Source organism: Magnolia sinica, chromosome 10 (genome assembly GCF_029962835.1).
Source record: "Magnolia sinica isolate HGM2019 chromosome 10, MsV1, whole genome shotgun sequence".
Taxonomy (NCBI): domain Eukaryota; kingdom Viridiplantae; phylum Streptophyta; class Magnoliopsida; order Magnoliales; family Magnoliaceae; genus Magnolia; species Magnolia sinica.
The window spans coordinates 76,802,490-76,818,253 of record NC_080582.1 but is presented as its reverse complement, the minus strand read 5'-3'; the positions used below and the strand labels follow the sequence as shown (position 1 = coordinate 76,818,253).

At 38.3% G+C, this 15,764-nt stretch overlaps 1 protein-coding gene across 1 annotated transcript; it reads left to right on the top strand.

The window, feature by feature from the left end:
- The first annotated feature begins 377 nt into the window (after positions 1–377).
- LOC131217610 (putative leucine-rich repeat receptor-like serine/threonine-protein kinase At2g24130) lies at positions 378–2,198 on the top strand. The gene has a single exon (XM_058212550.1). It carries the CDS (start codon positions 378–380, stop codon positions 2,196–2,198), a length of 1,821 nt encoding a protein of 606 aa, XP_058068533.1.
- The last annotated feature ends 13,566 nt before the right edge of the window (positions 2,199–15,764 follow it).

The window sequence follows — 15,764 nt, the reverse complement described above, 5'->3', positions numbered from 1 at the left end:
TTCATAAAAATGCCGCGCTCGTGCAAAGTGAAGATCGAAGTCCCACGACAAATCATAGCCTGAGTAGAAAACTCCATTGAAATCTCTCTCTCTCTCTCTCTCTCTCTCTCTCTCTCCCCTCAACCCAGTGTAACTTACACTGAATTTCCGTCTATGTGATTATTAAAAATCGTCTGATTGTGATCATGCGGTCATCGTGAGTTGGGACCACCTCTCAAAATCGATAGTGTTTAATGCACACAAACCATATAAATAAGTGGTCTTCGACACAACGGGACTGATCGAAGATCATACAGCTTACACTGATCACTTACACTTAAAACTCAGTGCAACAGCCATGGAAGCTATAATTAGCCACTGATGCTTTCTCCATACAAATGATCGCCACCATCGACATGGAGATCCAACCCATGAAGAAGACATTCTGTCTACTACTCTTTCTACCTATGTTCTACACGACAGCCCACCCATTGATCTATCACCATCACCATCCTACAATTCTCACTGACAAAGCAGCTCTCCTAGCCTTCAAGGACACCATGACCCAAGACTCTCAATCCATTCTTGCAGACTGGCAAAATTCATCCAATGTCTGCAACTTCACAGGTGTGGTGTGCAACCATCAGCACCACCGTGTGGTGCAACTCCTACTCAACCGTAGCGGCATTCACGGCCCGCTCTCTCCATTCCTCGCCAATCTCACTGGGCTCCTCTTACTAGACCTATCTGAAAACAACCTCGTGGGGCTCATACCTCCAGAACTGGGCTCCCTATGGCGCCTCAACGAACTCAACCTCTTCGGGAACCTCCTCCACGGTCTGATCCCTGATTCACTTTCCCTCCTTTCTGGACTCTTTTATCTAGACCTCAAAGGAAACCGTCTGACAGGTACCATCCCCTCATCGATCTTGTACAATTGCACATCATTAGGCTACGTAGATTTCTCTGAGAACGCCCTCCATGGAGAAATCCCACCAGAGATAGGAAACCATCTCTCCAACCTAATGTTCCTCCAGCTATATTCAAATAATTTGAGTGGGAAACTCCCTCCATCGCTCTCAAATTGCACCATTTTGAAATGGTTGGATGTGGAGAACAACAGACTTTCCGGTGAACTGCCTACCGAAACCGTCAGCAGATTGCCACTCCTCGAACTCCTCCTCCTATCAAATAACCTTTTCACGAGCCATGATCACAACACCAATCTTGCCCCGTTCTTCAAAGCCCTTTCCAACTGCACTCACCTACAGGCCATCGAACTGGCGGGAATGGGCCTTGGAGGCCAATTGCCGACCACAATCGATCAGCTCGGGATCTACTTATCAAGCATATATCTCCAAGACAACCGGATATTCGGGTCGATCCCACCCACCATAGTCAACCTCTCCAATCTCACGGTGCTCAACTTATCAAGTAACCTCCTAAATGGGAAGATCCCAGATGAGATAGGCCGATTGCAGAACCTGCAATGGCTAATCTTATCCAACAATTCGCTGATCGGCCCAATTCCACCGTCAATCGGACAGATTAATCTGTTGAATCAGCTTGATTTATCAAAAAATAGATTATCGTTCGAAGTCCCGGGTAGTCTAGGAAACCTTATCTTCCTCAGTGATCTTTTTCTTCAAGAAAACAACCTTTCAGGAATCTCACCTTCTATAGGAAGGTGCAAGTCCTTAAACAGGTTGGATGTATCTTTCAACAGATTAACAGCAATTCCTAAAGAAATATTTGGACTAACCCATATGGGAATTTTCTTGAATCTTTCACACAATCTTATAAATGGGACACTGCCATTAGAGCTTAGCAAGATGGAAACAGTCCAGGAGATTGATCTATCGTCGAACCATTTCCATGGCAGCATATTCCCTCAGCTAGTGGGCTGCATCGCCGCTTGCATGATCAATTTCTCTCATAATTTGCTCGAAGGAAAGCTTCCCGGTACGTTAGGATTGCTTCGGAACCTCGAATCACTCGACGTCTCCTACAATTCATTATCTGGAGAGATCCCAGTTGGGCTCGGGGGATCTGTTAGTCTTGTTCTGCTGAATCTCTCATATAACGATTTCAATGGACCAATACCCACGAGCGGAATGTTCACAAATTTCACCTATCTCTCGTTCCTCGGCAATCCACATATATGTGGGTCGATCCCCGGTGTGCCAGTTTGCATGAAGAGGAAAAGATGGTTGATGTGATTTGTATGTATGTTTTTCTCCCCCATAGTATTACTATATATTTTGAATAGAAAATGAATTTTTTAGAATTTCGTTGTTACTTATCTGAAGATATCCTTCTCTATTACATGTATTTTGAATATGTTGGCCTATTTTTATATCTCAAGTGATAATTAGTTTAACGTAAGAACCGGCTCAATTATTCATGTAGATGAGTTTGACAAAATATCATACTTTGGGCTAATATTTCTTACGTCTCAGTTTAATTTTGGAATAATTTCTTACTCTAAGCTTTAATTGATGTGAATATGTATTTTCTTATTTGTAACTAACATGCATGTTATTCAAATATAAAAACCAACTTATCTATAAATAATTTATATAGCTTGCATCCAAACAAAATTACCTTGGCATTACTTTCACGTATAAGTAAATTAAGAGTATGTGACTGATAAATTAAAGAACTTATAGGCATCCAAATGCACCGTAATTGTAATATCCCGAGTAAATTTTGAGGGTACAATTTATTTATTTATTTTTGTTTACTCTTTTTTTTTTTTTTTTTGCCAAATTAAAAACTTGTCCTATAAATATTAAAACTTAATACCAGTAACTATGATAGGAGAACACTTTCCTTTGATGAACCCTACATTACATTGTCATATATCCCCAATAACTTTTTAACTACTCATTCAATTGGGAAACTATTTGTACACTTATTCATTATTTAATGAACCTAACTACTAATTTACTTTTTTCAATTTCAAAGTCTAATTTTTTATTTTTTCATGAATCAGGGGCCACAATTGCATAGGTCCACTTACCCGAATTCCTAATTGTCGGATTATGACATATCTTTCATGATACCTAAGATTCTTATCGGGTTAGATTTCATTAAACGTGATCATACATATCGCATGACCAACTTAAAAGACCATAATTATGATTTGAAGGGTATATGTTAAAAACGACGTATATCTTATAAACCTTTTGCCCGATCGTAAAACCCTCCGTACATTTACCTTAAGATCATATATATATATATATATTACATTCCATCTGTAGGATTTTTGGACATCTCTATCATACCAAACCAAACATTGCATGATTAGATCTGCCCATTTTTGGGACCCGAATCAATAGTTTGATATGACTATTATAATTCTTATATATATATATATATATTATATTATAAAAATCATACTAGTGAATTAAGATTCTAACAAATGCTACATGATCAATTTGTGCACCAACTAATCTTATTATAAATATCCACATGTACAAATCTTTCTAAAAAAATACTTTCTATAGGCCCTATCGAAAAACCGTCTGGACATTTTCTAAACAGCTATATGAGAATCTAATCTGATAGTAGAAATCACCCATGATCAGTGACCCAATTGCAAAACCGAGTTCATCACTATGTAGCGCTTAAAAATCCTTGATTGAATTCCTGATCTTTTGAGTTAATACCTCAAAATGTTAGATCCATTATCAATCCAAAACATCCAAGGGTGTGGATGCCCATGCACGTAGATCATTCTTAAAACCTTGTTTGCACATGCCCATTTGTATCCAAACATATACCAAGACCCATTCACCTAAATTAAACCAAATTCCTCAATTTCCACACTTAAATCTATTATCTCACCATCCATCTCAAATATGTATCATAACTCTCAAGTGGTCCATCTAAAAAAAAAAATTTAATGATTTATCATGAAGATCTTATTATGCCCAAAACTCTTACCAGTTGGTTATGAGAAAAGATCTCTTATGAAACAATGGGACCTACAAATCAATGATGATCTAGGCCTAAAAAGTTAGTTCTAATTTTTTATTTTTTAAAGAATGGGTGTACACTTATATGTATAATTTTGCCATGTACATCACAAAATAACCCCTTATATTGCAAACCATCCATGAAACCATCTGTACACAAACTCCCTCACTGTCAAGGAACCTATTGGACCACACACTTCTCATTTACAAAATTATTTAACCGTTTATCATTCATTTTTTTATAATTACCATATATCAGCTTATCTATTCAACAAATCATCGAACCAACGGTGCACATTATACAATTTGGAAAATTGTAAAACCTTCTCGATTTAGTTTTAGCTTGAGGGGCCATTTGACATATTAAATATATATGCAGTCCATACCAAACCTTGGATAATTCTCAAAGTATATGAGATCCATAACCCACTTGGCATTTTCTCAAGAAAAGAAAAGGAACAAAAAACACGTGAAGATGAAAAATCACATGTGAAACCTCCCATGCATTAATATAAAGTGGGACCACCTTATAATATAAAAGAGCAGGGGGGAGAAGTGAGTGCCATCCCACTCTCAAGCAGAGGAGAGAGAGAGAGAGAGAGAGAGAGAGAGAGAGAGAGAGAGAGAGAGAGAGAGAGAGATGTGCCTTACCATTTTTAACGAACTCAATCTTACATACATCAAGTGAACCCACTATCAATCTTGATGTATATCATGGATTGGCCGTAAAAATGAATATATATATATATATATATATATATATGTATGTATGTATGTATGTATGTATTTTGGATTATATCTTTAGACATTTAGTGAAAAATATATAAGATCATCACATGATCATGTGGTGGGCCGCACATGTCAAGAATACCCTTTAAAGTGGGCTCTACCATGTGGTAGATTTAATCTTAATTTTTAAAGCAAATGTTTTAGAATATTTAGATTTAGAGTATATATAATGATTCTCCATGATCATGATCTCTAGTAGGCCCCACAAAGAAATCGTACTCATAAAGTGGGCCCCACCATAAGATGATGATGGTTAGTAATAGATCTATGTATAACTAAGCTTGTATATAAAATTATAATTTTAGAGTATTTGATGTGATGTGAAACCTTTATTTCAAGATGTGGTAGTGGGTCCCACGTAGACAACGCATTTCATAAATGGGCTCCACCATCAATCTTGATATATAAGGTGAATAATTTTATGGTAAATTTATATATACTAGTAGTTAATCATGATAAGATCATCACCTGATCGTATGTTAGGCCACAAATGTTAAGAATGCCTAAGAAATGGGCCTTACCACACTATCATAGCCGATTGATCTCAATTTTGATATTTGAATAGTCGGTTAGATTGTTTAAAATAACTAGATATATTGTTTGACCTCGAGACCATGACCTTTGGTGGGCCCCAAATATTAATATCACCTAAAAGTGGGCCCCACCATAAGATCATGTCTACTAAATTAAAGCATGTGCATTTTCCATACCACGTATTATATTATATCAAATAAGTGGTAAATTCATCATAGGTTCTTACTGCAAATGTACACCCCACATAAAATTAACCGTACATTTGGGGATCTTATTCATTAAGTGTAAATATGAATTAAAGACTTTATAAATCTACATACAGATCATTGAAATTAGAAAAAAGAAGATCATAATAATGATTTGAACGGTTAAATCGACGATTGGGTCCAATCCAACCATTGATCAAAGGTCTAATAAATAAATTAAGGGATTAAATTTAAGAAATTAAGATCCATTTGATCCAATGTTAAATCGGATCATCTGGTCAAAGATCAGTCAGGACCATTGCTCAAAATCATGAAAAATAAGGAAATAAACGATCAGATCAGATGGATCTTAACACCAATTATTTTTAAGCTAGATCTTGATCCCAAGTTAAACTTAAAGAAGATTAATACCTTTGATCTACGGTTAGAAACATGATAAATGGATTATCTACGACTCAAATCAAAGAAATTAGGGACTCGATTGACCGATTTAGTAGACTGATTTAACAATCTTAGGATCTTACTCATTTTTGCAAGTGTTTTAAGAAAATGGACACTAAAGGAAAAAAATTAATTTTATACTTATATTCTAATTATGACTCAAGGATTAAATTTAAGAAATTAAGGTCCACTTGATCCAATGTTAAATCGGATCATTTGATCAAAGATCAATTAGGACTATTGATCAAAATCATGAAAAATAAGGAAATAAACGATTAGATCATATGGATCTTAACAACCAATTATTTTTAAGCTAGATCTTGATCCCAAGTCAAACTTAAAGAAGATTAATACTTTTGATCTACGGTTAGAAACATGGTAAATGGATTATCTACGACTCAGATCTAAGAAATTAGGGACTCAATTGACCGATTTAGTGGACCAATGTAACAATCTTATGATCTTATTCATTTTTGCAAGTGTTTTAAGAGAATGGACACTAAAGGAAAAAATTAATTTTATACTTATATTCTAATTTTGATTTAAAAAAGAAACTTTGTATGCATCGTAAACCCGAGTGTAGTCATCAAATCTATGAGAAAATGATCAAAAAGTCAAAATGGTCGAATAACGAATGGACGTTATGGGTAAGTAGTCACTATCACAGATGTATTTTTTCCACATGCATTGCATAACATTACATTCTTACTTTTGATTAACTTTTATAATATATTAATATCTATTTAAATATGCAACTACCTTATATTTGATGTGTCATTCTGACAACACTAGACAACTCCGGGATCGAGTTATCCCTTAAATTCTTAGGCAAGTTCCCAATGAAACTTGAGTTGGTACCAATAGGGCCTCTTCCTTAAACTATGGTCGAAGCTGGGGAAGGATTTTGACCATCTTTAGAGTGGGTCACTCATTGCCAGACTATACAGTTACACACTTTATGTGAGATACATCAAGCTAACATTTACACATGATGTGAGTAAACTCTTACACATGATGTGAGTAAACTCCTACACATGTTGAGCTTATATGGATCTTTATCGGATGGGTGTCCGGAGGCCCGATGCTGTGTGCAGTTATGACCCTAGTTGTTCACTAAAGAAACTGTTTATGTGATAATGTGGCATACTAAGATTCCTGTATATAAACTTGTATCATACCTATGTTGTTAATCATGCGTACAACTACTTGCTAAGTTGTTAACTCATTCTGTTGATTGGAAAACCATCCATGGCAGGAAATTGAACTGGAGTCTCCACGTGTGGAGTGATGACTTTGAGAGGCGTGCTCTTGGAGATTTGCTGCAAGAATAAAAAAAATCATTTTATATTTATTGCTTTTAAATAATGATGTATGAACTTGGGTTGGATATCGGTTAGTAGATAATTAATACTCTTGACTAGATGCATGATTATTAATTAAGTTTATTATTTGTGATGATTATTATGGTCGTGTATATAATATTAGACCCTCACTATTGAGTCACATCCTCGACTTGACAACTGAGTTAAGCGAACTCATATTTTTAGAGCCGGGGTGTGACACTAACACTCACCTCCTATTGGATGGCCTTGACAATGTGGATTGCAGCATGCATGGTCCAAACACAACCATTTTCCTATCCAGTCATCAACAACACCGTCATCTTATGCATGACTATCACCGCCATTTTATCCGTTAGGCAACAGCCTAATGTAAGGGGCATAAGCAACCTTCCGTTTCTTTCCTTCCTACAACCTCTCCTCTTCCATGATTACGTCTCTGACTAGGTAAAACCTCCACACTAACAAATGTTTCACATATAACAAGTTCGTTACTAGCTTCTTCTCATACATCTCCCTCTCCAATTTTATGTACTCCTTGACTACCTTCTCCCATGCATGCCTCTATTTACACCTTCACCTACTGCTTTTGCAGCCTATTATATTTTTCTGAATATCTTTCAAACCCAATTTGTTAAACACCTTTCAGGCACTGATTAAAAGAATGCAAGAAGGCTAAGATGGGTCTTCACCAAAAACATGCCCATGTATCCAGGATGACATATTAGAGAGTTCATCATGGGTAATGTGGACACTAGAAATCGGCGCCCATGCGGATTTATATGTTTTTGGTGTGAAAGGTGGGGGTGATTAGGTTGATTTGTGGATGTTGGAGTCGCCACTAGCCAAGTACTCTCAGAATCCCACGGTCGGCTAGAACCCACGAAATACGTAAGGTTGGAGAAATCCGAAGACTCCCTTACTTTAGATTGACTCCTGATCTGCGATTCGGGATTCCGGGTAAGGGACCTCGGTTATAAAGAGGGAAGGTGTTAGGCACCCTCTCTGCCCATACAAAGGTATGGTCTCTACTTGGTATGGTAAAATAATCTCAAGGGATGGATGATGTGGTCGAGATAAGAGTAGGCACACATGCGAATTTCTGATGCAGCAAGATCCGAGATTTCGGCAAGCCACAGAGCATACGTCCAACGGTATGTCTAGAAGGCGGGTGTGATAATGCTTATGTAAAAAGGTAAAGAAAAATGGACTAAATCACTAGAAATTTCTGATGTGATAGGATCCGATGTACGGCAGGTCACAGAGCATACGTTCACTAGAGATCTAGAGAAGCATGAGAGTTGAAAAGGGACTAGATGTCATGATGAATGCTTGTAAAAATGAAAAGATCTTTGGATTAAACTTGAGTTGGCTAGAACATGAGATACATCACGATTAATTTGGGCTAGACCTGGGGGTTGAGACGGTTGAAGTGAGGCTAGGAGGTGGCTAGAAAAATCTGAAATTTAAGTGTAACACCCCGAATTATCACAAGAACAGTCTAAAATCCTCCACTTTATGCAACCCAAACAGACACCAAATGAGGACGGTTCAAAGATTTTCACAATTGTCAAACACAATGTGATCCTAAAAATTCCACAGAACTTGATTTCCAGGCATTTGTTTTATGAAAGTAAAAATGCGTGGACAGATATAAACAAAAAAAAAGATGACATTGATCAAACTGTCATCTATACATGTACTTTAGGCATGAGAAATTCATAACTGGAATACAAGGAGAACAGTCTATTCTCAAAAGAACAAAAATTAAAAAAATTCATAATTATCATCTATACATTGATCAAACTATCATATATACATGTACTTTATACATGAAAAATTCATAACTGGATTCCAAGGAGAACAGTCTATTCTTAGAAGAACAGTGTCAAATTAAACAGGTTGCATCTATACATTGATAGAACTATCATCTATACATGTACCAAAAAACACAAAATTTCATAACTGCATTCTAAGGCATACAGTCTATTCCCAGAACAATCCTTCAAAATCCATATTTGTCATCTATACACTGATCAAACTATCATCTATACATGTACAATAGATCAGCAGAACATGATTTTTGATAACAAGATTATGATGTCCAAGGGTAAAATCCTGCAACAGAAAATTCATCTGAGATATAGCAACAATTGACAAATCCATCAATTAATATACTAACAATAGAAAACCATCTGAGATATTCCACTAAATTCATCTGACATATACCAGAAAACCATTTGAGATATACCAGAAAACCATCTCATTATAAAAGAAGAAGATACCATAGACTCAATCAAAATAAGAAAAGGAAAATATTTACAGGGAATGAAAAAAAATAAAAGATAAAAATAACACCAAAATAAGAACATCTAAAATATGTAATTCTCAGCAGAGAAAATAAGTTCGAAAAATGGCTAAATAGACTAAGTACCGCAATTTGTAAGGAGTTAGCTACCCATAAGCAGGGACAAACAAAAATATTCAAGTAGAACTATATGCTACAAGAAACGCATGCACAGATCTATAACAATGTGATATTAGAATACTTAAAAAAAAAAAACAAAGTCATTGAAATCTGATGACATGTTGGAAATACATCTGGGATATACCAACATGTGTAAATTCTATCTGAGATATAGCAAAAACAGACAAATCCATCAATATATATACCAACAACAGAAAACCATTTGAGATATACCAAAAAATCCATCTCAGATATACCAACACCTGTAAAACCCATCTGAGATATACCAACATAAGAAAATGCAACAATATATATACCCATAACAAAAAAATCTGTCTGAGATATACCAGAAAAAACTATCTGACATATACCAACATGTGTAAAATCCATATGAAAGATTTATACACACTGAAAATCTAGCATTAGATATACCAACAACAGAAAATCCACCTCAAATATACCAGAGAATCCATCTTAGATATACCAACAACAGAAAATCCCTCTCAGCTATACCCACAACAGAAAATCAAGCAATCAATATACCAACAACAGAAAATCTACTTGAGATACACCTATGCAAAACCATCTGAGATATACCAACAACTGAAAACCCATCTGAGATATACCAACAACAGAAAATCCAGCAAGAAAACTTACTTAATCAGATGCATACAATGAAAGGCGACAATAATAGGATGCGAAAGATCAGGGTATATGAGTATTATTTGAAAATCCATGTAAGCCCCGTATCCTAGACCGTACCGTTCTATAGACTTTCGCGGTCTTCTCGGTCGTATTCCGGCAACCTTCGACCCTTAATCGGTATTTGCATGTGACCCTGATTCACATGCCTTCAACCCGAGTCGACTTAACCCAAGACCTTTACCATAGCGACCGTGCCGTCGCCGTGGTTCCGATGCTGTGACTCGTGCACCGAGGCGATACCCTAGTCGGGAGATGTGGGCTAGCGTTCAGTGCAAGGAAAAACGTTGCGCATGCGAATTTCGAGAGAATCTCCACGACTTGTCACATCAATCAATCCCATCATATCAAGTACATGTCAAGTATACATCACCTTTCACCCTTTCCCAAGCAAGCCCCAAAGTCAAAAAGTTCTTACGAAGTCCATACTTCTCTTTCACAATTTGCCACAAAAGTAAAAAAAAATCTCTTACACCCATCACTCACCACATCCATCACTCCATCACCCATCACTCACTCTCTCTCTCTCTCTCTCTCTCTCTCTCTTTACAACTCTCTTTCTCATTTTTTTTCAAACCATTCCCAAGCAAGAAAGAAACCACTACACATCCAAGCCTCTCCTCATATCTTCCAAGCTACAAGTGTGGCCCACCTTTCCTACCCTTTCATCTCCCATCTCAACCATCCAAACCTCATCTCCTCTATTGGAATCAAAGTTAAGGAGCTAAGGAAGCCAAGGGAGCAAGAAGATCGAACGGTGGATGTGTCATAGGCTAGATTTTCATGTGTTTATGATGGGCCAAGTGAGGCCAACCGATCAATGGTTTGGATCTCACTTTGGACCCTAAGATGTGGCCGATGACCCACTTGGATCATCATGATCATTCCATGATAGGGCCATTCTCCATGGACCCCATCATAATGTTTATTTTCCTTACATACTTAGGGTCATCTAGACCGTCTATTTTAGTGGAGAAGGGATCTCCACCGTTGGATTTCAATTTAATGGGCCCACATGTAATGGGACCCACTTGATTTATGTTGTAGATCATGGAAGGGAGGGCCCATAGTGCCGGGGTCCCTCCATCATACGTGTCCCACTCTCTATCTCTCTCTCTCCCTCTCTATTTCATTTTTTTCTTTATGTAATCATAGCATGGTTGTATGGCCTACTTGGATGGACCCCACCCTGAAACATGTACTTTATCCAAACCATCTTCAAGTGGAGCCCACCTTATATGTATAGTACCCACACCATCCATCATTTGGTGGCCCACTTAAGTAGGGCCCACCCCAAGGCATGTGTAATGCCAGACCGTCCAGCGTCCCTGGACGTTGGACAAAAAGGGAAAGGCACAAATATTAGCTTGTTTCCAAGCTTATGGGGTGGCCCACTTATATAGGCCCCACCTTGATGTATGTATTCGATCCACGCCGTCCATTCCTTTTCCAAGCTCATTTTAGGCGTTGAGCCGAAAGATGGGACCAATCAGACCTTCGGGCGGGCCATACCATAGCAAATGGTAGTTTTCACCATTGAAATCTTTCCTGATAGTTTTATACACCGAAAAATACTCAATATTGGACTCTTATGGCTTGTCTTGAGATGTGGAATCCAATGGCTAGGTTCGATTTTTTGGATGTGAACCCCACCTGTGAAAAACCACAGGAAGACAGATTTCAAAAAAAAAAATATAGGCAGCAGCAACATTGCTGCCGTTGTCAGAAGCGCATGCCAGCGCCTGCTGCTGCGTGCGACGGGCGGGCGGACGGACTGCAACCCACGGCTCTAGCCGTGGGCCCCACCTTGATGTTTATTTGTCATCCAACCCGTTCACGAGGTGGGCCACTCCCAGCAGTGGGCCCCCTCCAAATTTCAGCTCCATCCACAGCTCAGGTGGCCCACACTGCAGGAAACAGTGATATTGAATTTCTACCATTGAAACTGTTTTGTGGGCCACAGAAGTTTTGGATCAAGATGAAATTTGTGTTTTTCCTTTCACTCAGGTCTGTGTGACCTTGTCAACAGGTTGGATGGTGGGAAAACATTATGGTGGGCCACACGCGTGGAACCCACCATTGTTGTATGTGTTACCACACCGTCCACGGCTGTGGACGGTGGAACCCACCATGATGTATACGTTTTATTCACACCGTCCAGCGGAGGGTGGAGCCCACGGTGATGCAGGTGTTTTATTCACACTGTCCAATGACAGTGGGACCCACCATGGTACATGTGTTGCATCCAAACCGTTCAACTATTTTGAAAGCTCATTTCATGGTATGAGCTAAAGAATGAGCCAGATCCATAGTCCAAGTGGACCCCACCTTGGCATGTTGTGATGCCATTAGATGTTTTTGTGGCCCATGGTTGAGGCCCACTTTGATATATATGTAAGGCCCATGGGTTGAGGCCCATTTGAGGTATTAGGGGCCCATGGGTTAAGGCCCATTAAGATGTATTGGGGTCTATGGGTTGAGGCCCATTTGATGTACATATGGGGCCCAATTGGTGTGGCCCATTTGATACACTTAAGACCCATGAGATTAGGCCCATTTGATGCATTCTAAGGCCCATGGGCTATGGCCCATTGTAATGTACATAAGGCCCCGTTGGTGAGGCCCATTAATGCAGTCCATTTGGTGAATGTAAGGCTCATGTGATACGGCCCATTTGATGTATTGAAGGCCCAATGGGATGTACCTAAGGTCTATTGCAATGTGCGATCCCAACATGGTTTATGTAATGATGTTTACGACGGGCTATGCCTTGAGAGCAATGGTGGTTTGACGTCCACATTGCAAGTATAGTGTTGGTTAAATGTCCGCATTATGACTTCCCCTAGGGCCCATACGTGTGATGTATAGGTCGTCTAGGCCCATCTTCGTTATGATCATCATCCATCCCATATAACATGTTTAGTTCCATGATTCATGATCATATGCATCATACGTATGCTTGATATGAGAAATGACTGATCATAGCATATGCCTTCGGGCAGATTATTTAGGGGCTCCTGGATAGGGGGTGTTACCCTACATGAGCGTATGATACGTGCAGGATTGTTGTATGACTGGATAGTGTGATTCATGCATTCGCATTGTGTGATATGGTTATTGTACGCCCTAGCGACAGCAGGGCCGTAGCCTTCACAGACGTATCGTGGTTGGCAGGATTGGATACCGAAAATATTGTTCTACATGGGGTGCTATAGATATCCGTAGGTGAAAGTCCCTAAACCCTTATGGTACCAAGATGTTGCTCCAACGTCTAGACCGAGTGGGTGCATGAGCGCCGAGTGTTAATTACCAGACGGTTGCGCTTTCCATTTTGTCGTGGTCGGTTGGAAGGGAGTGCGGCCTTACCCGCCCGAGAGGAGGGGGCAAAGATAGGCTGAGTCTGACCAGCTCGAGGAATGAATCCGCTATTGACGAGTCGAGCCCAATATTGACAGGCGGATAGTGAAGTCTTTTCCACTCACCTTATTGAGCGCGATGGGGCAGTAATCTGGCTTGGAGTGTACTAGACCTCGGTGATATTCCAGAGTTGAGCGGTATTGATATATGGACTTAGATGATGATTTGTATGCTTAAGTTGCATTTCGTATTACATGGCCTTGGTATGGCCGACATCATTCATGCTTTGCACCGCATGGCCTTGGTATGCCTAATAGTATTCTTAGCTTTCATCAGCATGTTCCGCATTACTCTGATACTGCATAACTGCATTACCACCTTGAGCACACACTTTCACCACCCTCTAAGCTTTCTATAAGCTTATGCACGATCGTTGCGTGCACGTGACATTGGATCACAGCAGCGCTGAGGCTTGAGCACGTGGCAAATTATTTTGGAGTTTTGTTCATCATCATTGTATTTTCCTTTATGCTCATTGTACTTGTAAAGTTTTTTATCATAGTAGAAATGTGATGGAGTTTTTGGTTATTGTTTGTGGGTTATGCCTTTGGTTATGCTTATTACGAATCAAACTGATGTTAAAAATCCTCCTTGTAGCATCCCAGGATTGGAACTTGGCGAATGGGTGCTGGAAGCCGAGAATGGGGTTCTATGGAGGCTGTCGGCGCCGGATTCGACGATCAAAAATTTTGTGAGCCCAGTTTCCGAGATTGGGGCGTGACAATCCACCCTCGCATAAATTACACTATAAGAAATCTCACTTTTAGCGACGAAAATTTTCGTCGCTAAAAGCCAAAATTTCGTAGTTAAAACGTTTTAGCGACGAAAATTTTCGTCGCTAAAAAACCAACGCAAAAGGTTTTTATCAATTAAAAATTTTAATCGTCGACAAAGGCAAGCTTTTTAGCGGCAAATTTTTTCGTCGCTAAAAAAACTTTTAGCAACAAATATTTTCGTCGCTAAAAAATAAATGTTAAACTTTTAGCGAAGATAGTTTTCATCACTAAAAATAATTACAAAACTTTTAACGACGAATATTTTCGTCGCTAAAAAATAAATGTTAAACTTTTAGCACCGATAGTTTTCGTCGCTAAAAATAATTACAAAACTTTTAGCGACGAACATTTTCATCACTAAAAAATAGATGTAAAACTTTTAGCTAAAAATAATTCCAAAACTTCTACCTACGAAAATTTTCGTAAGTAAAAGTCTCCTTTTTTAAAAAATTATCCAGCACAAAATTTGCCACAAAATTCCTGATATACACCTGTTACAATATATTTCATCATATTCATCCTGATATACACCTGTTATATAATATATTTCATCATATTCACATTCACATCCATCTAAACCCAAACTAGTAAATCCATCCAAACATAAACTACATTCATCCAAACACAAACAATATTATCCGCATCACATTCATTCATGCATAAATACATATAAGCTTAACAACATAAACAAAAATACCCTAAACCTAAACCTTAACCTAAAACCTAAAACCTAAATCTTAACCTAAACCTAACCTATAACTTATAAGTTTAGGTTTAGGAAATTGGGTTCGGGTTCGGGATCGGGTTTAGGTTTGGGTTTTCAAGTTTAGGTTTAGGTTTAGGTTAGGGAGTTGAGATTAGGATTAAGTGTAGGTTTAGGTTTAGGGATTTAAGAATATGTTAAGGTTTAGGTTTAGGAAATCGGGTTCGGGTTATAGGTTTAGGTTTAGGTTAGGTTATAGGTTAAGGTTTAGGAAATTGAGTTTACGTTATAAGTTAAGGTTATAGGTTAAGGTTTAGGTTATAGGTTAAGTTTTAGGTTTAGGTTTAGGTTATAGGTTTTGAGATTTGAGAATAGGTTTAGCTTAAGGTTATAAGTTTAGGTTTAGGAAATCGGGTTCGGGTTTAGGTTT